This window comes from Plectropomus leopardus, chromosome 12, assembly GCF_026936395.1.
Source record: "Plectropomus leopardus strain MGB_pleo_1.0 chromosome 12, ASM2693639v1, whole genome shotgun sequence".
Lineage (NCBI taxonomy): Eukaryota > Metazoa > Chordata > Actinopteri > Perciformes > Serranidae > Plectropomus > Plectropomus leopardus.
In genome coordinates this window covers 22125889-22152755 of record NC_142187.1, presented here as the reverse complement: position 1 = coordinate 22152755, position 26867 = coordinate 22125889, and the positions used below count along the sequence as shown (strand labels likewise).

Sequence of the window (26867 nt, the reverse complement as noted above, 5' to 3'; positions counted from 1 at the left end):
TTGTGTGAGTGCACCGCGCAGCCCTCCACAGTCTGCTCTAGATGCAATCTCTCTTTGCTTGTTTATTTTTAAGGCATAATATAACCACTCCACTCAGCCTTTCTGTCGCATTGTTCCTCTTTTTTTTTTAAACATGTCACGTTAAGGATTATCGTCAAAACAGCAGAAATACCTCACACACCTTACAAAAGGTAAATGTTCCTCTGTGAAAGCAGAAATGACCCCTGAGAATCCACCGTGAACATTTTAGCACTTAGCATGGTAGCCAGACCCTGCATGAAGCTGCTGGTGACTCAGCTTTGAGAATGCCTGGTGGTGAATTAAACCAGTAGTTATAAAGTTTATACTTTTTTTAAATAAAGGTTGATTAAACTTTATTTCATATTGCCGTGAAAGGGGGAAATCCAAACCATGTCAATTCAAATGGATAATTTTCAATCAGCCGGATGAAACTTTCAAGAGGTGTAAATTTTACATGTATTTCTAAATGATCCGTTTCTGAACTGGAAATTTATATTAGTCCCAAATTATCAGGTTGGTAAAATTGGATGAAGAAATCATACCTCCATCCGTCACTTGTTGTGGCGGATGTTGTTACATGGTCCAGAAGTCGTCGTCGTCATCTAAGAAACTGGAAAATTCACACGTGAGCTTTTCTACCTGAAAGAAAAGAAAAATCAATTAGAAATGGCAAAGCTTAAAATAATTTGTCATTTTCAAGTAGCACAATTTAAAACAAAACACTTAATTGCAAGGTTTTTATAAGGGTTTAAAAATTCAGACAAAAGTTCGTACCTGTTTAATGTTGAACAATTTCTCTGGTTGTCCAAATTCAGTTGGTTCTTTCTGAGATCTTCAAATTGAGGTTCACACATCAGGTTGCATTGATTGGACTGGTAAAATCCAGACACCAAAATTTAAGATAAAAAAAACTAACAGGCTGCAGAGGAAAATCAATCAACATAAATGAAATCATCAGGTTTAACTGTCAAAAAGCATTCAACTTTCTAAATGTTTAACTGTTTACAACATTGAATCAAAAATACATTTAATGTGACTTTTTTTGACCAACAGAAAAAAAAACCTTGAATGTAAAATAAAAACACATAATGTGATCTTACATATAAAACACTGTCAAAAAAAGTCACATTAAATCTGACCGGATGCGGCTGATTCCATAAACGCCTTTTTTGCTCACATAATACTCCTGTGACACTTCCAATGCTGCAAAAAAAAACTAAACAAACACGATCATCTGCCATTGACAAAATTTATTTCCAGTGTTTCAGGAGTCTGTGCACACCCCTCTAACAATCAGAGGAACACAGCATTGGTACAAACGGTCCAGCTCAATGAAGTGTTTCCTCACGCAGGGCCCTCCCTCCTCCCAGAAGTACCAAACCGCCCACAACACCCACACAGGCCTCATGAGCATCGCCATCATCATCTCACAATACTGTACTTTAATCCTGCAATCTGATGGAAATGAAAAGTAAAGCAGCTAAAACATGGCATTTATATGTACATTTAAGTTACTTATTTTACAAGGAATATTTAAAATTCAAGTTCTGTTAAAATCAAAAAAAATGAAAAACAGGAGAGAAAAAAAAAAATGTATAAAACATGTTAAGACCAGAGTGGAATGCCTAAGGAATGGAAGCTCGGCATTTTGTTACATAACCTGTTGAATGACGGAGAGTCGACAATAAAAATGTCATTCACAGTACAGAACATCTTCGTGTATCTCAACAAAGACAATATGGCACCCTTGACAATTCATTGTGAGGCACTTCCTATTGTGAAAAACATGATTTTCTGATTTGAATACCCATTTTCTTTTTCTTCCAACATTTTCTTCTTTGTGATCTACCGTCAGCCCCTGACAGATGTGTGAACCACAAACACTAAAAACACAACATTTGCATCAGAGGGATGTTGTTCACTGCTCTTTAAACCACATGACTGGGATGAATAAGATTTGTATCTCCATTTGCATAAGTCCAGTGTCTCCTCGTCACTTTTTGTACCTTTGGAAAGGCCCCTTTGACAGCAGAGAGCTTGTAGGCAGTCCACACACAGGCTGTACCAAAAACACATTTCAAGTACACAGAAAAATAGGGATATGTACACTTTAGAGTGAAACACAAGCATCTAAAGCTTTTAGTCAGTATTACAGCAAGCATGTCTGTACATTCTTCATTTGGTTACTGAGACTCACTGACTTTGTAACTTTCTTTACAAAAAAATAGTTCCTCTGCAAAACTAAAAACTTTTTCACTACTTCCTATTCAATCTAAAAGTCAGTTCATCCTTAAAGCCACTTAACTAAACCTTTAAATCTTAACTCGAGTGTCACTGTTCACACTTCCTTACACAAACTTCACAGGCTCATCGTTTGATGAGTGACAGGTCCTCTCAATTTTCAGCATAACAGGGATTTGTGTCAGGAGGGAGGATAATCTCCTGCTGCGCCATCCCAAAGTCATTTGTCATAAAAAAGGAGAAATTAAAAGGTATAAACACCGTTTTGTTTCGTGCGTTATACATGAGCAAGATCAACGATCCCTGTGTGCAGTATTTCTCTTTTCACAAGCACGCACGCCAGTTACAGACACACACTCGCACACTTGAGACAATTTTGTACAACATGCTCATTCACTAACATTGGTCACACAACAGACGTGATACTGACGGACTCCCGAGTACGTACACATCTCACAGACGGAGAACTAACACACGTCCAACACTTCTCACAGGTACTGATAGAAGCGCGAATGGACCACCTGGGAGTTGGTGAGTTTATGTGGGTGAGCGGTGGCCGAAAGGCTCAGATTTTTACTCTGGGGGACGTCCCCGTTCACCTCAGCTGGACGATGTGGGAGCTCAGAAGAGGACGAGGCTCCGAGGTTCTGGGAGCTCGCGCTGCACAGCGCCCCCGGCTGTTCAGAGAGGTCCAGGCTGACCTCGGGATTGCTGGTGCGGTGGCGCTCGCGGGCAATCCAGTCCCCAATGGAGAAGTCTTGAGAGCTGCACTTCGGCTTCAGCTGGTCCACAGCTGACAGCTCAGAGCGAGAGCCGGAGCCCATGCCCACATGCTGCGACCAGTCTCCCAGAACAGACAGCTCTGCAAAGTCCCTCTGGCCGCCCATGGTGTGTCTGCGTCTGATGTTCTTCTTCTTGCTGCGGCCCTCCGGGGACCTCTGGCTGCCAACGCCGAACATGTCGTCCACAGACATTCGCAGGCGCACCTTCAGTCTGTCAGTGATCTTTAGCCTCCATGCAGGCTCTGCCTTATCCAATTCGCTGCGAGACGAGGAGCTGAGGCTGCCTGTGGAGCGGCCTTTCACTGACCCCAGCACACGCGACAGTCTGCTGGAATCTTTATCGCTCCAAGCGACATCCAGTGACGTCTCGCTGACGGTTTTCTGTTGAGCGGCTTTCTTTCTGGAGAGCGTGTCACACTCGATGAGTCTGTGGGAGGGGAGGGGTCGAGGAGCTTCCTGCAGTTCTTGCTGATCAGTTTTCCCGACTGTAAACACCGACAGGTCGCTCTCGCTGTCCGTTTCCATCGGCCTTCCCTCGCTGATGAGCTCGCTCCTCTCGTCGTCTGCATCGTCTCCTCCCCTGCTTTCCGCCACAGACTGCACTTCAGGACTGAGGGTGCTGAGCTCAGCTCCAGTTAGGAACGTCATGGAGGAGGTGGTGGAGTAGTCAGAAGTGATGGAGCAAACCTCCGCTCCGAGCCCGCTGGGGCCGGCCTCTGGACCCAGAGCCGCCGTCCTGCCTCTCCTCACTCTGGGCACCGACGCCTGGGAGCTGGTGCTGTTCATCGTACCGAGGTCCGACACTGTGTCGTCGTAGTTGGAAGGCGGGTCTGACAGAGACGACTGGTGAGCCATCGGCATGCGGTAGCTGAGATTCGGAGAGTGGGGGGGTGAGGCGTACGGGGAGCCACTTTGGAGAGTTGAGGAAATGTGTTCTGGAGGCAGGGAGGGAGAGGGCTGCGATGTCCGGCTGCTAGAGAGAGACTCTTTCCTGTTGTCGAGCTGTTCCTCTGAGCTGTTCCTGCACTCATCTTTCTCGCTGGTTTCATCCGTCTCCCCCTCCTCCTCGGTCCGACTGTCTGGAGACCACAGAGGCTGCTGCTGGCTCTCCTCGGGGAGCTCCTTCTTGGGGAACACAGCGTCCAGGTCGTCGTCTGAACTGCTGGGATGAACTTTGTCCTTGGGCTTCTTTCGCTTGCGGCTGGCGAAGAAGGAGGAGCGCAGCATCTCTTTGCTACACTGATCCTTCCCTGACCCCCACAAGCCCTGCTGACACAGAACCGAGACTCATCAGGACATGAGTTAGACTGCAGCTCACCCCCAAAACCAAAAATACACTTTCCCTTTTGCCTGTAGTGCTATTTATCAGTCTAGATTGTCTTGGTTTGTGTTTCCGATTGTTGGAGGAACCAGCTGGAGACGTGTCAGCAGTCTCTCAAAAACGATGAAAGTTGAACCCTGAGCAAATTGGTTTGATTTCTTTCAAAAACATGTTAAAAAAAAAGTAAATGAGCAACTTGAAATGAAAAGTCCCACATATGGTAAAAAATTAGTGTATATAAAAAAAATATTTTTAAAAAGCTAATAAAATATGTCCAGAAAACAATATTTCCAGTTATCATAATTATATATTTAAATGCATTTTTTACAGAACTATCATATTTTTTAATTACTTTTTTCATGTCAGCTCCTTGTTTTTTTTGTGGTTGCTAATTTTCAGGTGATTTTTCTTATTCTTTGATTTACTGATTCATTCATTTATTTACTTACTAAATTCCTGCTAATTATTAGGTCATTTCTTCTCAAGTTGCTCATTACCTTCCCTCCATGTTTTTGTAAGAAATCAAGCCAACTGGCCCAGGTTTCAAAGGGCAAATCAAGATAATCCACAGACCGGTTAAAAAAAATCTTCCTGTGCAAAGAGACTTTGAAGAGACAGTGTTATGAACGGAAAAGTGAGTCAGTCATGTGTTTGTTTGTGTTGTAGTCAAACTGTTTGTGTGTCTGTATATTTTACATGACATTTCATATTTAGTTATATTTCATACACATTTACATCTTACATACATTTTAAATTGACTATTTGATGTAGTCGTTATCAGAAATGCATAAATGTAGATGTTATGGTAATTCATGATGTATTTTCGTAACACTGGGTCCCAGTGAGACACCAAGTTTTCTTGTCAAGCTCAAAAAGATTGGGAACCCCTGATCTTGAGTAAGCTGGTCACGATTTCTAGAAAGGGACATTGCTGTTAAGTTTTTTTAATGATTTTTTTGGCGCTTTGAGCACCACGAGGTGAGTGCCATGTAGTTTCATTATATCGAACAGGACGCAAACATCTCTACAGCCGATATCTCCGACACTCTGACACCGAAAAGGATCTAGACTGATAAACAGCACTAAAGGAAGACTGGGAGTGAACTGTCTCTTTAAGAATAAATAAACAGCGGAGAAAGAAGGCAATAAGGTGAAACATAACAAAATAGGAGGACTTTACCTTTGATTTGGAGGAGTCACTACATGCTGAATCTGTATCAAAGAGAAGAGAGTCATTAGTATAAGTCTGCCAACCCTCTGACTTGCTAAAAACAGTCAACAAGATAAAGAAAGAGAAAAGGCAGATTAAGAGTTTGTTCAGATTGAAACTGACGGACATGATCATGAGTATAATGAGAGCAGCTGAATGAAAGCAGATGACATATTTTCAGCTCAGAGAGAGACAGAGAGAGCGAGGAGGACGAGTAACTACAATACGCAGCAAATATGGATAAGTGGATAAAGCTGCAGAAGAGGCCTGACATGAAAGGTGAGAGGAAACAAAGTGAAAACCCAGCGGTAAACCAAGACACAAAAAGCAGCTCATGCTCATGTATCAATGGAACGACGGCACATCACGGACAAACACGTCAGTCACAGAGCGTCACATGTGGCCACCAACCAGCTGTAGGCATTCTTTCCCAACTCAAAGACATCACAGAGGAGAGGGAGTGATGAGTTTGCTCTGACTTAAAGGGGCCTGAGCTGAACAGATCAGTGAGTGTATGTCGCGGTTGATACAGATGGCGCAGGCAAAGCCTTGGTATAACGGAAAGATTGCTCTTACTCCAAGCTAGATTAACTCCTGCGGGGCCCTTTAGCAATGTAACCTGTCATTCTCAACAACATAAAAGGCAAATCAAAGAGTTCACAAAACTTTCTTGTCTCACTTAACAAAGGGAAAAAACACTGCAGCTAACAAAGATAAGCAGACTAATAGCCCTTTTCGACCAAATAGTTACAGGAAGTGTGGAGCCACAAGAAACTAAATTCAGGAACTTAAATTCCCATTTTGAGCACTTTTGTCTGTATTTTACCAACACCTGAAACACCTTGAAGATCAAGTTTGTCCGTCAACAGATTAAAAACAAGGTCAGGAAGGCGATAACTTAATGGTCAATGCCAGACAAAAAATGTCTGACCCTGGTCCAACAGATGTTTACAGACTGAACAGTTCTGGGGACTCTCTCCTTGAGAAAAACTGCCCACTGGGGAGCTCCTGGAGGAGCTATATACTTTAAAGTTTTTTTTCTGTTCCCATTCATACTGCCTATAGAATGGCTGAAATGTCGTAAGCTGAGCAGTGGTTGGCACCATAACTTTTCTTCCGACACATTATTTTATCTGTGGTGGCCTGCTATGATTAAAACATCTGCTTCCATGTATTGATTTTATATTTTTTCCAGCTGGACTGTTAATGGAGTGCTATTGGAATATAGTATATGCCATTTGGTTACGGACTGCAATGGAAGGCAGAGCGTACTCTGGGCACAGACAGAGCAGCTGAATGTCAGGCTAAGTGAAAGTGAAGGTTAATTGTTCATTACGCTGGATCTAAAAGTTTGCTTTCACTCGCCTCTGCAGCAGCTCCTCCCATCCATCGATCTGATCAGCTCTGACAGGATCAACAGATCAATTATCCACCCCCAAACTCAAACTACTCAAAATGCTGCTGAGGAAAAACAATGACAAGTTCCACCTGTGAACCCACAAAAACATAAAATTTAAAGAGGGGGGGCACAGAATGATAAAAAATACCAGAGGGCAGACGAGCAACGTTCAGCACTGATAGTTCACGGCCATCAGAGAGCATTACTCCTGGAAAAGGGACTTTTTTGACACCAAGAACTACAGCAAATTTAGTCCCTTCATCTTCTGCTCAAAATTTCCTGAAATGTTTCCTGGGCTCCTGAAAGAGTTCCTGTGGTTGAAAGGGGCTATTATTGATCTAATTTAGGTTAAGAAAATGTGTGCATCAGTGTGTATCGCAGGTTTAGGAAGGGAGACAATGTGAGGGACACATTAGTGATTGATGTGGGTGTTATACGTTTATGTAACAGTGGGAGATGATGGAAGTATGTGGGGATATTTGTCTGTAGTTGAATGAAGACAAAGATTTTGAAAAAAAAAAAAAGACATCAAAGACAACAAATCAAACAAAAAGACACAAGAGGAGGCACCTGAAACAAAAAACTACCTGACGGGGCAAATACCACTACGTCTGCATGCCAGAACCCACTGCTACATGACTGCATGTGTGCCTCTGCAACAAGTCACTGCGTATTTATTGGCTGTATGTGTGGGTTTGTTTGAGTGTAAACGCATGTGTGCTGGGGAACATCCAGCTCAGTCCCACCACTACGACCCCACCCTCAGACATCATGACAGATTATGCCACATGACCGGGAGAGAACCTGAGGTTGACCGTACCATGCTACTTGTCCTTGCGATCAGCTTTAGAGACAACAAGAGACAGCAGAAGGGCTTTCAGAGAAAGTACAGCAGCATCGCTCTGTATCCCCTCAATTTAGGGTATTGGTTTAAATATGAGACGTGCACACCACAGGAAAAATGACAAACATCGACTTCTCTTTCTTTCTTTTTTATCTTTTTTCCTCCTTTCGCCCAAATTTAAAAGAGCTGCGGGTTTCTGCAGACTAGGCAGCTACACTGGGCACAACACTCGTCCTTCTTCCTACAGTCCCAGCTGTCCATCACTGACATAACAGAGTCCATCAGTGACATCATCGAGTGATAGACGCCGCCCACTTGGCCTGTGTCAAGATTGGGTAATGTGTGAGTGCTGGACAGGAATAAGGGAGAAAAACAACACACTACACACAGAAGGGCAGAGGTCAGAAGGGTTAAAACTTCCATCGTTTCTTTTTGTTTGTTAGATTTTCTTTGGGAAAGAACATGCCGGGATTATGTGAGAGACGAGGAGGAGGGGAAGAAAAGAACTGAAAGAAAAGGAGTCGTCGTCTCAACACAGGTAAAGCACAGGGAGAAAAAATGACTTGAGCAAGAGAAAATAAAGAGTAAAGCAAAGAAATGAACGGAAATAAAACTTGAGGACAATTTTATCTCTTTGGGCAAAAAAAATGTCAACAGCAAAACAAAACAGACTCCTATTCAAAAACAAATAAATAAAAAAAGGCTCAACATACTGCAAGGTATTTTTCAACAATTTTCAAAATGAATTCATTGAAAAATTACTGAAAAAGCTTGCTTTAACAGAAATACAAATAAAACTTGTTTTGGCTCAAAGCATTTAAAATTATAAACAATAGGCATGAGGTTCATTGTCTTAGCATCAAAAATGGACACTAACATTCAATCTTAAAATAAATCTATTGCACAAATAGTTTTAAACTTTATTCTATTGTAATAATATCATTAATGAAATATATTAATGCTGCCATGATAATATCTTTGCTGTGGTGATGCTGTAGCGCTGCTCCTACGAGATAACTCTCTCAGACTTACCTGAGACTTCCCCCGGTGAAGGTGCGGTCCGTCCAATGTTGGAGAGCAGGTGGTCAATATTGGGCACAGGCTGAGATTTCACTGTGCTCTCCTGCTCAGCTGTGGTCTGGAGCCGAACGTGGAGGGCACCACACAGTTTGAATCAGGAGAGAAGACAAAGCAGAGAAAAGATAAGAGACTGAACACAACGCCGAACTACAAAAAAGGGACGATAACCATAAAAAAGGCAAGGGTTGCATTTAATTTAAAGTTGCATTAAAGGAATACTTCACCTGCAAAATCACAAAGTGAAATCATGAAGAAGAAAAGTAAGTCAAAACATCCATTTACTAACCCTCACTCAACTTGTGCAGTATGATCCAAATTTCATGCTCAATACTTAACGCATACATTTTCATTAAAACCTTAGTATCTTTTTAGAACAATTTCATACTAACAGTTTCATGCACGGACGTGTGCATGAACTCTGCTTTAGCAGAGGTCAAACCATACACTGTATGAACGACACATCTCCACTTGCTCCCGCTGTACAATAATGAAGCCAAAGCATCCTGGATGTGGCCATCTTGCACTTGTGAAATCATTTGGAGCCAGAGTGCGCAGTAGTGAAGCCTTTTATGGATTCTCCTTTTACCAAGCAGGCATAAGAGAAAAACAGGGTTTTCTTTCCGAATTCCTTACGTGGTTAAGTAATGGATATTCAAATGATTGGGGCTGTTCAACATGAATAATCGACTATTCGTTCCTCTTTCTACAAAGAGTTGGAGAGTGTGAACAGGGTTCAGCGGGATGTTCAGGGTGACAGCGACGTTCATGTCATAAATTTAACAAGCCAAGCTGAAGGTAACAATAGTCAAAACTACTATATCATCGCAATATATATTGAGGTATTTGGTCAAAAATATTGTGGTATTTGATTTTCTCCACATCGCCCAGCCAATACATTATACATAAATATCCATATGTGTAAAATAAACATTAGATTAGGGTTATCTACAATAGGAATGATTATTGCTTCAAGTCAAGCAGCCATTCTTTGGGTTTTTTTGCTAGCGAGTTTGTTGTGCAGTGTGCTTCTAGGGACGATTTGGTCCCCATACTTTTGCTGCAGAGTGAACGCTTTTGACTTTCACGCTACTCTTTGTTACAAGCAGCCACGTGCATGTTGCCGTGCCACAGAGGAGAACGAGACTCTGCACATTGGGCTTCGAGATAACATTATCTTCCCTATTCTGCTTAGAAGTGGTGAATTTAAAGCTCACAGCAACTTAATACGACAGTCTCTGGCCTTTGTTTGATATCTAGTGTCAGCAATTTTTTTTGCTGCGCATATCAGCTGTTAGCTTGTTTACATAAATGCAACACTGTTTACATATCTCACTGAACATCCCGGTGGACCTCTTCAGACTTCAAATCTTCATATGGAATAAAAACACATCGCCGAGTATTCGTATTGAACAGCCAAATATGACTTTAGAGGCATAATTTATCGGGTACAACCATAGTTATTTTTGAGAAACCAACAACAAAGGAGGGAAATAAAAATTAAGTGCCACATACAACAGGGTCCTCGTCACCGTCATCAGTGAAGAACCAGTCGTATTGCTGGATTAGGTTCTCAACTATCTTGCACTGGTCTGGCATGTGATTGACCATGTTGGTCATGTTGTCCTCAGAGGTTCTGACCAGCGTAGGACCAAACACAATCGCCAGGTTACGAGGCTCCATCTAAACAGATGAGGTTAGGACAAATAAGGTTTAATGGAATTATCCTCAAAGGGACACTGGATTTACAAAGGATTGGAGGGTGTTAACTAATGACATTAACACTGACAGATCCTGTTAGCTGCCATACCTTGTTCTTTTCACAGTTGTCAGAAACCTTCTTGAGATGAGCACAAAGGAATTTCAGAGTTTCAAAGTGATGATCAGGTAATTCTTGTATCTGCAAGAATAAAAAAAAGGGACAGTTTCTGGTTTAATGGTGCGCCTTAACGTAATGCTGTTTAAATAAATGCTTCCGATATTAGATATTTTCACTCACCAGCCTCTTGAGCTCTTTTAATCTCTCCACTGAGTCCTCTATTCTGTTGGCTTCGATAAAATCAGCATACTTTTCTGTGAATAGAGCAGAAAAACCTTTACTCAGAGTTGCAAAAGGAGGAATCATGCAGAAAATCCAATGGTAATCAAGTTTTTGTTTGTTTGACTTGCGGTGTATTTACAACATCTCACCATTTGTAAACATAGGTTCTGGAAGTTTTCGGAAAAAGGACTTAAGTAAACTACTGATAACGTTGAGGTCCCGCCATTTCTGCAGAGAAGTGAAAGATCGAGAGAGTGTTAAGTTCAAGCTTAGTGTACAAATCTGTCACTGCTAAAAGCAACTCGACTGTCAGTCACTTACATCTTCCTGGATGTCGATGTCAGTCATGCCTTTGCTGTTGAGCTCCTCCTGCATGCTCGAGATGGCAGCGTTGTTCCCAGGCACTCTGTAGATTCCTGTGTACTCCAGGCCTCTCTCCTCTACCACTTTACAGCACACCTCCACGATCAGAGGAACAAACTGCACAACACACAACAGGAAGACATTAGATATGACAAATTACAGATGTGATGGACGTGCAGTTATGTGTCACACACATCAGTGTCTCCAACATCCAGCTAAAGCGAGCTACCCTCGCAAGAAATAGTGACTGCTTTGGCTGACAGGTTGAGCCAATATCAATACTTTGTGTAAGGAAGCAACATGTTATAAGCATCATCTGAATGCTAAACTACAGGAGAAAATACATGAATCCAGCGACCACTTTGTCCAGCGACTACTATTAAAATATCATTACAAAGAACAAAATTATATGACCTGTGTGTGTTTATAAAATTCCATAAGTGTTCCATGTTTTCCATGACCGTGGGAACACTGCATAGTGTCTGCTACTGCCTGCTAAGAGTGACTGCAGCAAAAGCTTTGGATTTTGACTATCTGCTTATTAACAGTTTTAAAAAATGCTCCTAAAAAACTGGTGACTTTCACCCAAATGCACCCATAGCTCCACATATTAACTGATGTAAGTGGTTGGCCTTGATAATAAACAGATGAGTATGCATTTTAAACGTATTAGAGGCTTTTACGCTAATACCTACATATTCTGTTTTTGTTTCAACAGCTGCCGTCACTGCAAGCAACCACAACGCATGTGGCTGAGTCATCAGTTAACACTTATTAAACTGAAACGTAACACCAACACAACGAATCTTTAGGATGGTCTTTTCTGTATCAGAGGAGAAAAATGCACATTTTGCTATTTAATTGCCATGACATTATTAGGTAAACTACCTACTTTCCAGCACTTTATGTTTTCATACCAGCAACTACTGCACTCATTCTACAAAACAGATTCTTTTAAATGTCCCCAGGGTGCACTCAGAGCTTGGAAAAAAACTGATTTCTTTTCTTATGATAGCGATCCAAAATGGATTTCCTTTCTTGAATATTTTAAAGGTCTTTTATGAAATGCCTAGGTGGAATGTGTATGGATCTCACTGGTGTTGCATGTATGCTGCTCTTCTTTCACTATGTTCCCTTGTGTTGTTTTATGTGTCTCATTTGTTTTACTTTTACAAAGTTTATTTTTAAGTGAAACTGGTCATGCTGATTGCGACTCTGTCTTAACCAGGACTCCCTGGAAGAAAAGACCTTATATCTCTATGTGACCTTCCTGGCTTAATAAAGAAGAATGGAAATAAAAATAAAATAATTTCTGGTGTTTGCTCTGTTTGTTATGACAACCGAATTATTTTGTGGTCATTGCCTTAACAAGAACAACTAACGTCGTACTTCACAATACCACAGACCACCGCAGCCCCTAGATAGTAACATTAACTGACTTATGTTAGCTACATTAACTAAGCAGTGTTAACTTATCTGAAGTCAGTTTTTACCCAAAGTTGAAGTTTGCAACTACTGTTGGATCAACTGAGACCTGAAAAGGTCCTTCCCAATGACATCAAAAGTAACATTACATAGAAAGTAAAAGTAGAAAACTGCACCTCTAAGGACAGCTTCTCACTAAAGAGAGACTGAGACTCACCCTGTTAGTCTGTGCAGGTGGACAGTCATCAAGCCGCACCCCGAACGTGACCCCAGCGGGAGTCTTCTTTTCAAAGGGCTTCCTCATGATCCCTGCAATGCCAATTTTCCAAGCAGCTCTGTCCCGTGGTGGACTGGAGTCATCTGACAAACACAAATATATGCACATAAGTTAGCCATCAGAGACAAAAAAAAATGTCCCTTGAACACGCTGAACACAGCCAGTGTCTTTACCTCTCAGTGCCCGCCGATCCTCTCCTGTTTTGGGCGAATGAGGGCTGTGGATCTTGCCGTCTGTTTTACCTCCTAGGAAAGCTTGTTTGATACTGAGGGACTGGCGGGAGGTTTTGGGGGAGGGTTCAGACCTGCTGCTGGACGTACTGATCAAGACAAATAGCAAAAAATACCCAAATATTAACATAGATTGAAATGCAATTAAAATGGGTAGGTATGTGGTTGAGTGCTATAGTTGAGCCCCAGGGGGCAATGTGGAGTCTCATGTATACCTCATCATGTTGTACTCTTTGATCTTCCGACTGATCAGGTCCTGACTGGTTACAGCAGCATCCTGTAAAGACAGCAGAAATAGATTAAGGGCAGTCATTAAAAAAGTTACACCTTAAAAAAGTTTCTTCTACATTAAATTCAGGTAAAACTAGATTTTTTCAAACAAACATGATGGGCAGGAAGAACTGTTAATTTTTGCACCTTCTTTTACAGAAAAGTTACAAAGCAAAACAAAATGAATGGAGATGCATTCATGAAGACTGTTTGAACATGGACTGTATACATTACAGTTTGGGTTGGAGGTGAGTAAATTCTGAGTATTAAACCCCTTCTCAGACCTGCGGGACAGCCAGCAATCCTCTGTGCTTCCCCCTCAACAGGTTAGCAGATAGCAAATAGTGAACATGTTAAATATGTGCAATTTGAAATCGTCAGGAAGGACTTGTGAGCACATTTTTAAAAAACGCTTTTAACATACCTCATTCAGAAAAATCTGGTAAGTGATCTTAAGAACCATCAAAAAAAAATCAAGGCTTTGCTGTCGACTGTCAGGAGGAGAAATTGGGCCCAAAATCGGCATAATTCTGCCGTTTCTGATTTAATGTGTGCCTGGCATAACTGACAGCAAACAGGCCAATAACTGTACAAGTGACACCTGTTCGCCTTGTGAGTCAGCATCTTCTGAACATAAGACATGGCAAAAAGTAAACACATTTAAAAGGCTGCAGTGTGACTGCAATATAATCAGAAAAATATGCATTTTTTCTGCATTACAGATAATATTGTTTTGATCAATGGTAAAAAATAGTCTAAGCTTATGATAGGAGCTTACTAAAGTATCGCTATATGTACACTTAATTCCCCCGACCTTTTCTAAAACATGTCCAATCCAAACTTATCATGTGCTGCTGAATCTTCATCAAAGGTATCAGATATTGTCAGGAAATATAATTTAACAAAGTCTTGATGAAATACAGCTGATTGACTCTGAAACTTTCCTCTCAAACCTCAAAAAGTGCTGCTTGTACTTTTTTTTTTAATTGTTCTTCCCAATTAGAACAAGTTTCTAAAGACACATTATTTTAGCTTTTGTTAGGTGATTTATGAATGGAAGCTGTAGTCTTCTGCATTTCACTGGTGCCATCACTGAATTTCATTTACAATCAGACTTGCCTGATATTTCTGTCAAAACTAAAGTCTGGGTTTTTCCTGTAACTGTAAACAACTGACCACAAGCGCTCTGCCCTGCTGACACTGTACTACATGACTGATGATGTCCCTGTCCTTTTGGGACTTCTGACAGATGTGTTTATGTTTCTCCAGACCTCCATCATGTGGCTACAACCCACCTCTTCATCTGGGTTACTGTTTTCCTGAATGACTCTGATCCAAGACAGCATGTGGTCCCTCCCCTCTGCCTGGAACAAATACTCGCAGTCTGAGGTGGTGAGTCGCAGCACATTCTTGCGTCTTGTGTCGCTGTAAGAGATGTCAATCAGACAGGCCTTGATGCTGATTCGCAGTGGGTCCTCATCAGATGGGGTCGAAGCATGAGTCAGACCGTCCTTCCTGTCTTTGAAGAGGGTTAGGGTGTGACCTTGTAAAACAGCATACATCGGCTTCCACGATCTCATCCCTCCACCAACACGCTACAGAGACGGAGAGACAAGAGAGACAGAGAAATACTTACACATGGAAACATTTGTGATATATATGGCTGATAATTAAGACATGAGTGTCAAGGCATACCTTATTTTTATCTGTGTTAAGCTGCCTAAAATTGAGCAACCCTTCTTTGGAAGAATCTGCGAAGATGTCTGAACAAGAATCCCTTCGAGATCCAGAATCACCAGAAGATTTATGTCCATCCAGAGCCTGCAAGTGTGAAGTAGTTTTTCTGTCATTAGCTCAGTGTGACATGAAACATGCAGGGAGTGAGAGAGATAGATGACATGCAAAAAAATCTCTAGGGCAAATCAAACTGGGGATGCCACAGTTACACCGTCACCAGGACATCCCAATGCCTAAGACACTTGTCTCTCAAAACACTTCCCAAGGAAGTCAGTGAGGGTAAACTGAAAGAGCATCAAAGCCTAAAAAGAGCTACTAAATAAAAACTGTGTCAAGAAACACATCACACACCATGTCAATGAAATTAAAGGAGTGTTCTAATTTGTGAGAGCAGCACATTGTATTATAAAAAAAGACATGGGTGCATTAAAGCTGGAGTAAGCAGTTTCATTTTGGCATGGTCAAACCATTGGTGGTTGCAACAAATTAGGATCCACATGCACATCTCAAAGGTGAAAGCCCGATTCAATGGCCAAAAATCTTGCACAGAAAGTTGATATTCCAGCAACAGCAACAACTGCCATCACTGCCAAGCAACCAAAATAAGGAAGACAGACTCATGGTAGAGAGAGTCTGTATCACATGTTGATATCAGTGAAGCATTTAAGAAATGGACAGTGTTGCTAATATTTTAGGGTTTTGCTAACTGGAGATAAAAGTTCACGGCTATGGCTTCAATTTCACATTTACATAGCTGACGTGAGCTAGAGTCTCGAAGCACAGTGTTTCCTTGACTTCCTTGACAAACCACCCTGCCTGGAGGAGCAGCTCCAGAGGCCGACCCCCAGTCAGCGGCCACAGCAATCTGAATCCAGCCAGCGTAAACCCCAGCCCTGGGGGACTGTACAGGTGGATCAGCAAACTTTCTGCTGCCACTACACAGGTTAGACCTGGTGCTGGGGAATTTGCACTGGTCGAAGTTAAGCCACTAAAAGAAACAAATAGACGTCTGGTCTCCAGAGCTGCTGCCTGATCTCCTGCTGATGAAGCACAGAGGCAGGGAGCAAGGTGGAGGGACCATAGCATGGCTAACTAATCTTATCTCATTTGCAATAAGATAAACAGAGAGAGAGGGAGCGAGAGACAGAGAGCTGCTCAAGGAGTGGCTAAATGAGCTGCAGGCAACACAATGAATTGACAATAAATACGTCAGTACTGTATAAAGTATATGCATAGGCCTGTGGTGGTCTGGTGGAAGGGGCTTCGGACAGAGAGAGGAAAGCTACAGGAGTAGGGAGTATTATCAAATTCTGACATTCCTTTTTTTTGTACTTTTCCAGATTTATGCCCTCCCCAGCTTTAAGAAATAAGTTATGATTCACCCAAAAGTTACAATGATCTGGTTCTTCAGTCTGTGCTGAAGGTATTTTATCTATAATGTTATTGCATATACTTCCTCAAATATGCGGAAATCAAATCCTACTTCTCTTTCTCTTCTTAATCAGTTTTATATATATATATATATATATATATATATAAAATTTTATTTTTTTCTAAATTAAATACTTGGTCTTTTTCTTTGGTACCATTACAGATGGATTTCTGTTTGCACATAGGTTTATAGAGTTATCTAGTCATTCCAAATGCCAGGTAAAAGACAATATCACTAGTTGTATGATGACTTCAGAAAGTATTGCAGTATTGCATCACATAGTTCCTTACCTTCCTCAGGCCCCTGAGACCGGGCATATTCTTACTTGAAGATCTCCTACAGGAGTTAAAACACAGAGAAATGCAGATTTTAATTTAGAGACTAGGTCAGTCATATCCATAACCCAATACAATACGAAAAAAATGTAGTTGTATGCACTGACCTCCTGCCCTCGTCCTGATAGTTATCCAGACCCTCATCGTAGGATTTGGACCGCTCCGTTTTGCTGGCTGTATCAGATTCCAGTAAAGCACTTCTCAGCGACTCTATACAGTGATTTTTTTTTTTTAAGAAAAGGAACTTTGTTATTTATTGTTTATAAACCAAGTTTTGAGTGTTCATGAGGTCTAAAGAAATGTTAAAAAAACAGTGGAAAAAAAAAAAATCACCATTTGGTGACTCATCTGTATTTACTGAGCATGTGAAGGTGCAAGTGTCCACACTTGCACCTTCACATGCTCAGTAAATATGAGAATTTTCTGAAGAGTATCTAAAAACTGCACCCAAAATTTTAAAAAGTAGAGCTAAAGCAATGTGTCTATTAGTCAAATGAAAGAAAATAAATTAATGACAATTGAGATGAGTTTGTAGCAGATTGTATTTCATGGAAAAATAAAACAAAGTATGATGTGCTGTTCTTTCTAAATGCATTTTGTGAAGCCGAGCCCTGACTGACATATCCATCATCCGACCAATCCAATGCCGTTTACCTTGGTCATGTGACAGCTGACGACGAATAGGAGGGCATGGTGAGCCTGGACTGGAGGGACCTGTAGTTATGGATTGTGCAACAGATATCACAGCGGAGGGAGGAATAGGAGCGGCTTCCCGGTCGACACTTGGGCTGGTTGGCTCGTCTATGATGACAATAAAAAAATCAGTGTGGGCACAGAGATGAAAAACGTCATATATTTCTGCTCTATTTTATCACTGGACAAATGCAGGCCCCCTGAATATTAATCTTCAACATCTGTATATCAAAGACAACTTCACTGACTATCATCTGTGGAGTTTAGGAACAATTTAAAAACAATCTTTCTTTGACTCCCATAGCTTACATGCCTCACCACAGCTGAGAGTCTGAACAGATCATCTTCTGACATGTTTCTTGAGGGAAAAGGGAGATCTTAACACTCGAGTACCGCCCACTCCTGGCACTTCAAGCCTGAAACAGCTCAGAGTACAAAGCTGCTCTCTGCAGCCGAGGGGCTTTTGGAGCTAAATTTAAAAGCAACTGTCCTAGTTCCAGCCTGTACCCAACTTTGAAACGGGGCAAAGGAAAAAAGGATGTCACCATCTCCCCAACAAGGTCTGTTAGGCTAACTTTAGTTACGTTTATTAGCATAAAGGAAGTGATGAAAACAAAAGTATGACAACAAATGTAGCACAGACTGTGCAGGAGAGGTAAAAAAACTCCAAATGGCTTGTAGTAAAACTTCCCCTCTAGGACTTACAATTAATCGTAATGCTATTGATATTTGTTGTCTTGTTGACATAACACATATACACAAATATCGAGCACAGTCACTAAGGTGCAGGTGTTACTTTCATATTCAACCTAAATATTGGCAGTGATGGACAACTTTTGATAAAGAGAAGACTGATATTTTAAAGTGATAGTCCTTTGGATTTTATGGCATATTGTCCAGCAGTAGACTGAAAACAGGGAAAGAGTCTTGCCATCATACATTCTCATAATTTAGGGGAAACAACTTTTAAGTCTTCCGTGTATATCTACTCTCTAAAATATATGATGACCAATCTCATCTACTATACTGCACATATATCAAAGTCCACAACAAACCCAAAAGACCTGAACTCAAAAACCTGCAGTGAACTTTTGCATACGAGACAAAAATGCAGCAAAAAGAACAGAACAACTCAGGTCTCTTGAGTTTTAAAGCTAACTCTCCTGACAGGCCAGACACCAGGCAGCCTGCTATAACATCCGAAGGGTTCTGCCTCGGGCAGCAAAGTCTGGCTCGGGGGCCAATTGTGGCCCTCAGACCGATTTTAAATAGCCCTTAGCCTGTCATTCAAAATGTACTTTATGATTAACACTGGTTAATCAAGCAAGATCACTGCATTTTTTCCCTTTTACCTCACAATGGCAAGCCAATCATACAGTTTGGAGACATGCACCCAGTAGGAACTACATAAGTGAAACTAACTTGTTTTCATAAACAGATGGTGAAGAAGCAAAATAACAGTTACCTAACACCAGACAATTCCTGCAACGCAGCAGACATGGCCATGGCAAGAAAGCACAAAGTCGACTGCGAGGGCCGCTTTCAGGAGTGGTGGGATGTTGTACACTTTTTCACTTAGAGATAAATCCATCGCATATGATGCAAGAAGTGCCTGGTCCAGGTATTTTCCCATTATTTAATCTGGCAAACTTTTTCTTTTAAGATTACTCTTTGGGAGCATCTTTGTCCTTTATTAAATAGGACAGCTAATGCGTGAAAGGAGAAAAGAACGAACTCATGACATGCAGCAAAGGGACGAGGGTGGAATCAAACTTGCCGCCGCTGTGACAAGGACGTAAGCTTTGTTCATTTGGTGCCCTCTCTACCAGGCTAGCTAGCTGGCCTTGGGTTGGGTACTGAACTCTCTATATTTAAGGTACTGACCAAATAGCATCTGTTGTACTGAGTACCAATTAACATTCAATAAATCAGTGCCAAATGTTGGTACTTAAGAGCCCATCTGGGTGAGAAAGCTGGGTTCAGACAGAAGGCAAAAGCACCACAAAGTGCCCCAAAGCTGGTAAGCTTTCTTCCTAAAGAACTGAGATCTATTTTATTTTAGAACTAGCCTAGTATCACTGCTGTTTGTGATTATGTTTTTTAAATTACATGCTTATTTCATATATTTGTCAGTTGTGTCTAAAAAGACAGTGAGCGAGACAAGCAAACACACACACACAGACACAAACAAGCTGACAGGCAAATGTAGATCTATGTGTGATTAGAATAGAGCTGAGGAGCAGAATCGGTTGTTGACTGCAGCTGATTCAAAAAACACATTTTTGTTGTTACAGAGAGGGTGAAAAAAGTACTGCTGGTTACCGTTGCCAAATTCAAGGTATCAGCACCGGTATCAGTTTAAATGTGAAGCGTATCCAACTCTAGCTCTGTCCAGCGGCCAAAACTGTTCATCAACAACATCATGACGCGTTTTCATCCAAAAAAAAACTCTCACACACACAGTTACAAAAAGTGTATCCAAAATTAGACTGCATAGCCATAAATTAATTTATATTAACATGAAGGACCAAAGTGACCAGAGTGAGCCATACCAGCAACTGGCATTTCAACTTCAAAAAACAAAATATATGACCTGACTGGGCTATTGGACCAAATTACCTCACACGACTAAGGCCTGGACCAGTGGGCTTTCAAACACGGCATTGATGGCGGCCTCACAGCTCACACAATCAGGGCACTGTTCTCCTGTGCCGGGGCACCAGGCCCAGAATGGTGGTGTTGCAGCATCATCACTGTCACTGCCTGCCTTGTCTGCACCTGCACCTGGCCTGTCAGGACTCCTTATCAACCAACATTACATGGACCGCTGAAGGACCAACACTGTTGGGAAGCCACAAGTTTTTTCTGAAGACATTCATCCAGCCCAGCCCATCTGAAGATAGCGAACAAAAAATTTACAAAACGACTCTTCGTATAATGCTGCACAATTCAACTGCACCAAAAACTGCAGCCTAGCCTCAAAGCCTAGTGTGTAGGACTTTGTTGTATATAGCTGTGAGTTTGGAGAACTGAAACCTCCCCCATGTGATAAGCGTGTAGGAGAACTATGGTGGCCAACGTGAAAATGCTAAAATTGGAAATCGCGAATGGCTCTATCTAGAGCCTGTATTTTTTATTTTCTGGGAAACTGTAGAACAACATGAAAGCATCCGAGGAAGAGAACCAACTCTGTATGCAGATAAAACCATCCATACAAAGGTAACGAAAATACAACAATTCATATTTTAAGGTGATTGTAAACCAATGAAAACGTGGTTATGAATAAGGGATGTCAGTTTTGGTGAAATTTATTCACTACTGGTAACTAACCCGTTATTTTTTAAGGAAAAAAAGATGTAAAATTAAAGAGGCCTTTGCTTACAGTCTGATGATCCATTGACTCAGTGAGCTTTAGTACCTCATTTCAACGTGCTATTTATTTAAAGGAGGTGAAATTTTAATGTTTTCTGATGTAAACTTCTAACTTTTTTGTTGGCTTTGCTGACAGACAGCTGGCCATCCACATACACATGTGGAAACATGCCCACTACCCAATCTTTAACCTATTTCCTCCATATAGTATGCCTGTAAAGTACAAAATGTTTCCTTTATGTTCCTCAGAAACATAAGCAGATCAGCCATCAGAGACAATATACTAAGATTAAAACCACCGAGGGTATACTGACTTGGGTCTTTTAATTTAAAAGCAAATCTGTCTAAAGTTTCTTTTCACTCTGAGGATTTCTGAGGAAACCAGTCTAATTATACAGAAGTAACACAAAGAACTAACAAATACAGCAAAAATTAACTGTAAATAACAGGAGATCCATTCTCACAGAGTCCTTACTTTCCCATTTTAGTACATTATGTGGTATCACATTAACAATGGCACACAGACAGATGGATAGACAGACAACCAAACATACATAATACATATAATATATGAGGGCAGATGGAACCAGACAAACAGAGAGAAACTAAACTAAGACCTTTTCAGTCCGAAAGAAGATTTAAAAAAGGTCCTCCATCTGCGCACTCAGTCTCGCCTGAAGCAATGTAACTTTAGCTATGTTCTCATCAAGGCACACCAATAGACATGCTGAGAGTTTCTATCACTTATGTATTTTTTCTCGCTACTGAACTGATTAAGACAGATTATTTGAAACAAGACTGAAAAAACTGAAAATTTCAGCTGTAAAATTCAGATTAGATTCAGAGATGTGAGATGTGACCCGATACAAAGCAGCTAATAACAAAACACACTAATAACCCAACTTAAAACATTTCTGGTGTGTGCTTTTCAGAGCACTGATGATGAAAACTAATCACTGGTAGATGCATTATGGGACTACTGAACCACAGTGCAATCCATCCTGAAGAGAGACTATCCAAGAAAACAATATATTGAGAGGAGAAATTCAATATATTCCAAAAGGCTTAAGCCATTCTTCACTCCGCCCCAGTTAAGCCGAATATCCCACAAAACCTCTCTGAATGCCACAAAACCTGATTAATAACATCTTACCATGAAGATTAATTTATTTGTGAACATCTCCCCAGTGCTGTATAGGCTACACACACACCAATACCATGCTGAAATCAAATTATCATAAAAACCACAGTGGTGTATGGGCTCTGCAGTCATTTTCCATCCATTTATTTTCTATTAGCATCTACAGCAGAAGTCCTTTAACTACCTACAGTATGTCTGCCTCATGTAACTTACTACTGCCTGCTGCCGTTGCTATGACAACACTGGGTGGCAAAGCTTACAACTGATTATTCACTTACCAATGAATGGAATGGAGTCCAGAGACTCATCCAGGTTGCTGGAGCAGGAGGTGTGACACTGTTCCCCAAGTCGGCGTATGCGTATCTCTCGACGTGCATCGTTGGGAAGCCAGCATGCTGCCACATCTGCCGTGGAATCTGGTCCGTCATCATTTACCGCCAGGATGTAGGATGGTTGCCGCAGAGGGCTGGGGTTCTTTCCAGATGGGGGCTTCTCCCTTAGAATGACTCCAGACTCTGAGAGGCTTCGCCCGTTCACCTGACTCTGCGAGTCTGGCTGGGGCGGTTTGAGGATGCTGGACTTCGGAGGCATCTGTTTTGGGGTGGAGCATGATGAAGACCTTTGTGCGACCACTGCAGTGTCTCGGCCTGCCTCAATAGTCTGCATGGTTTCAGCCCGGACCCTGCTCTGACCTTGTTGGGTTGTGTGGGCTGCATGGTTTCCTTTGACAGCAACTCTTTGGTCAACGAGAGGATGTTCAGCACTTGTGCTCTTTCCGAAATGTGAGTGTCTGTCTAAGAGCATGGGTGAGGAGCGGCTCTGAAGAGAATCTGGTCCTTTAGAGTAAAGAGAAGGGTTAGGTGGCCCCCTCATGCCACCGCTGTATCCAGCAGAAGGCCTGTAGAGCATGGCCTGTCTAGGGACAGACTGTCTGCTGGGCCTCGTACCTTGGTCTGCCCTCCCGTACCCTCCTCTCCTCTCAGTGGGCCGAGCCAGCTCTACAGGGTCAACATAGTCTGTTGAGTGTGCCCGGGCTTTGTGCATTAGGCCATCTTGCGACGCGCTTCGAGGAGGCCAGTTCCTGGTGTGGCCCATTCTCTCTGCACTGGTCATGCGGTCCTGCGAAACACTGCGTGGGGCAATTTTAAACTGGGGTGGAGGTCCTTGGTATGACCGTTCATGGGAAGTACTCCTCCGTCGTAGCCCCTTAGGGGCCCAGTCTCCCCGGGGAATGTGATGTGGAGCACCAAAGGTGGTCTGATTGGAACCTCGTAAATTGTCCAGCCTCTCCTGGATAGTCCGGCTACCGTGGGAATGGATTCCTTTGTTGTCAATGTACTCCCTGTACGTCTGGTAAGTACGCCAATCAATGTTTTGATTGTTGCCTGGGTAGTGAGGTGCCTGACTGCCATATGGAACCATTCCTGGACCACTGGGATAGACGTCAGCCTTTCGAGGGTGAGGATACTGGGCCAGGGATCCAGGCCTCCCCCTGACAAAGACAGGGTCCACGTAATCTATCCTATGTGCTGGACCCATGCGCCCCAATTGGGCTGCATCGGGAGGAACCACCACAGTCCTCACGCTGTCGTTGCGCATGCACACTGCCATCTGGCTTTTTGGATATGACTGAGGAGGAGGAGGAGACGGGGGCACTGTGATCTCCTTGCGGTACCCATGATCAGGAGGCCCTGAGGCTGGCCCTCGGCAGACCTGCCCTGCGGAGTCTGTCGCCTGGGCCATGCCCGTAGGCTTACAGTCTACTCGGGGGTAGCATACTGGGGGCGGATCTGGAATGTGACAGGCATTTCCACTGTAGCTGCTGCGGCCACGGAGGTAGGCATCCTGGGAGTAGGCCTAAAGACAGAGCAAAGCAGTGTTACAATACATATAGTACAAGCTGCATTTGCAAGTGTGTGTAATATTCAACAGTGTGCTACGATACTTGCAGAGAAGTCAAGTGTGATAATACAAATGCTACTGGATGCATGTGTGTGGGCAGTGCATGTTGCAGTATGAGAGAGCGGAGGCGTTAGCAGTTCAGGGGTGTCAGTGGTCTTCATCTGCTCCTTATTTAGAGTTCTCATGGTAATGTTCACTGCTCCGGATGATAGTCTAAATTGTTTTTCACTAAGAGAGAAAGATGGTGCTTTTTATGATACCGCAGTCTTTCGCTTGTATTTCTGCTTGTGTTCTCCAGATTACAATCTTACTGTGATTTTCATTATGAAGAAAAAAGAATTCAGAATTGTGTTTATTTGAAGTGAATCCAATGTTTAGTCTGTGCTGTGACATTTTTAGCAAAGATTGTGTAACGATCATTACAGTTAGATAAGGAAACCAAGCAGCTAACACTCGACATATTTTAACAAACATAATAACATAAAAATCAACAGTGAAAAATGACAGATGATGACAGGTAGCCAGTGTCTTCATTTTCCCACCTCAGACTGATGGACTGTAACCCCAGACAGAGAGGAAGTCGCCCATCCCTCATAGGAAAGTGCTATATTTAGCCTGCCTGATTATCGTCCAAGGTTTGACAGCCTACACTATTTCACGGCAGATACTAATAAATTAATTTTCAATAAATACACAAGTAAAGCTAAAGCTTTCTACAGGCTTGTTTGCCTTACTCCCAGCTACTCGTAACATACTGCACACACAATAACCAACAAGATGTGTAAAGGTATGAGGACTTTGATCCTGCTACCTGGTATCAAATTCTAGTCTTACATAAAGCTGTGTGTGCCACAGCAATCAGTGCCACCCTCTGATCCTCCCTTTGTAAGCATGAGTCTGCAACAGAGTTCAGAGGTCACTGGCCTTTATCACACTAATGACATCTGGCATAGAGGATGAAGACGGGGCGAGGCTTGGCTGAGATGCCAGTTGGATGAAACTCGAGTGCTCAATCTAACAGGTACTGCAGGCACAGTGCATCGGCCATTTCTACGGTCTACACATCTGAATCACCAGCACAGCCTGACCATTAACCACTCAAACACGGCAACTGAACAGCAATAACGTAAAATGTGAAGACCACATCCTGTAATGACGATGCTGACATGCATGACATATGCAAAACGAGACAGCAAGCATAACATGTCAACGTCAAGTGGGTGCCCAGTCTGCTGTTTGCTTACCAGATTAGTAGTTTCCAGAGAAAAAGGCTGCCGTTACAGCATGTGAAAACGAGAGTGTCAAGAAATCAAGGGAGGTAGGATGGAAGAGAAAAAGATGCAAGCAGAGCAAAATGCACATATTATAAAAAACAGCCACAGCAATGACTGGGCTTGACATGCTAAAAATATACTAGAGCTGCAGCAGCACTACAGAGGGATGAAGAAGCAGAGATGGAGCAGGGGTTGCCACGTTACGACCTGCCTGTGCCAGTCTGTCCTGGGTGAGGCGGCAGGAGCAGAAGCTTGCCTCTCATGCTGCTGTTAGGTCTCCATGGTTCTATCCATCTTCAGCCAGAATATTACGCTAACTGAACAAGGTGCCTCCAGTCTCTCTCTCCCTCCCTCTCTCTGCTTTTGCTCACATGACAGAAGCAGCAGCTGCTGATTATACATTCAGCTGTGATGGTACAGCTCCCTCCTCCCACTCCTTCCTCCTCTCTCCTTTTCCCTTAGCATCAACCTGTTCCAAACACAGGGCAGTCAGCTGATTTTATCTACTGGTTTCAGCTCATCATTCATGCTTTTCCCTCAGTTTTTTCCCTGCACTGCATTTCCTCTGCTTTCCTGGCGATCAGTTCCCTCCCTTTTCTGCACCCTGAATGTACACTCTCTCTGTCTTTTTGCTAAGCAACTGCTGCCTGTCTCCAAGCAGTAAGTGTGTGCTGCCTCCTACAGTGTAATGTCATCCTGCTAGCGTCTCAGATAATCCTCTTGTTCTTATGGACAGCCCTCATCAGTTTTCCTGCCTACGTTATTAGATTTTTTTTTTTTTTGCGTGGCTGCTGGCCATTTATGATGCAATACTGTGGCCAGTGTTTTCACAACACACGTGTAAGATACAGTCGTCTGTGTAAATGGGCAGAGAGGAAAAAATGGCAAGAGAGAAGGAGGACCGAACAGGGAGGAGGGGAGGAGTAACAGTCAATTGGAAAAGATCAGAAAGGGAAAGATATGACCAATAATAGATACAAGAAGAGGGTTAGGTAGATGTGAGCAATGTTTTACTTTTCTGTGACACAACATTTCGTTTTAGTTGACTCAATGATGATTGTGTTAAATTTAAATAATATATAGCATTGATAGCACATTTTAAGTATTTCAAATTCAGCAGGGTTTGGTGCTTAAAGAGAGATGACTGGTTGTAACAACACCACACATTGACATCGCAATACTGAATACCATTTTTACAAATGATTTATTGACCTTTACCTATCAAGTCAATTATGAGTATTCAATCTGGATATAGAGGGTCCACAAGGGAAAATTCCAGCTAAAGCTAACATCCATCCTCTTCTGTTATATAATTCATTAACAGGCTGTCAGATAACAATAGGCCCTTGGGAGAAGATTCAATAGCATCCTGACAAAGCACTTAATGTTATTTGCTATAGATATTGAATACATGAGTGCACCTTCGCTTTACCCTGAATGTGCAGGATGCACAGTTGCTGCTGCTAACAGCTGCCTGCAG

The 26867-nt window shown here is 42.2% G+C and overlaps 1 protein-coding gene across 4 annotated transcripts in view; it reads right to left on the bottom strand.

Annotated features, from left to right (window-relative positions):
• Nucleotides 1-1256: 1256 nt before the first annotated feature.
• arhgap21b (Rho GTPase activating protein 21b) overlaps nt 1257-26867 on the bottom strand; it is a 50040-nt gene continuing 24429 nt past the window's right edge. Inside the window, exons 1-18 of one of the 4 annotated variants that reach the window (XM_088085517.1) lie at nt 25358-26737; nt 22490-24068; nt 17660-17806; nt 17113-17215; nt 16961-17006; nt 15197-15322; nt 14797-15096; nt 13447-13508; nt 13175-13320; nt 12942-13084; nt 11258-11416; nt 11086-11164; nt 10895-10968; nt 10706-10795; nt 10411-10578; nt 8851-8956; nt 5546-5577; nt 1257-4313 (exon numbers count right to left, since the gene is read on the bottom strand). In XM_088085517.1, coding sequence (XP_087941643.1) covers nt 2751-4313; nt 5546-5577; nt 8851-8956; nt 10411-10578; nt 10706-10795; nt 10895-10968; nt 11086-11164; nt 11258-11416; nt 12942-13084; nt 13175-13320; nt 13447-13508; nt 14797-15096; nt 15197-15322; nt 16961-17006; nt 17113-17215; nt 17660-17806; nt 22490-23954 — 4809 coding nt within the window. In that variant the 5' untranslated portion in view covers nt 23955-24068; nt 25358-26737 and the 3' untranslated portion in view covers nt 1257-2750. Of the gene's footprint in view, nt 4314-5545; nt 5578-8850; nt 8957-10410; nt 10579-10705; nt 10796-10894; nt 10969-11085; nt 11165-11257; nt 11417-12941; nt 13085-13174; nt 13321-13446; nt 13509-14796; nt 15097-15196; nt 15323-16960; nt 17007-17112; nt 17216-17659; nt 17807-22489; nt 24069-25357; nt 26738-26867 lie in introns of those variants that run through there. The other 3 variants (XM_088085518.1, XM_088085516.1, XM_042497085.2) reach the window with 3 other exon arrangements.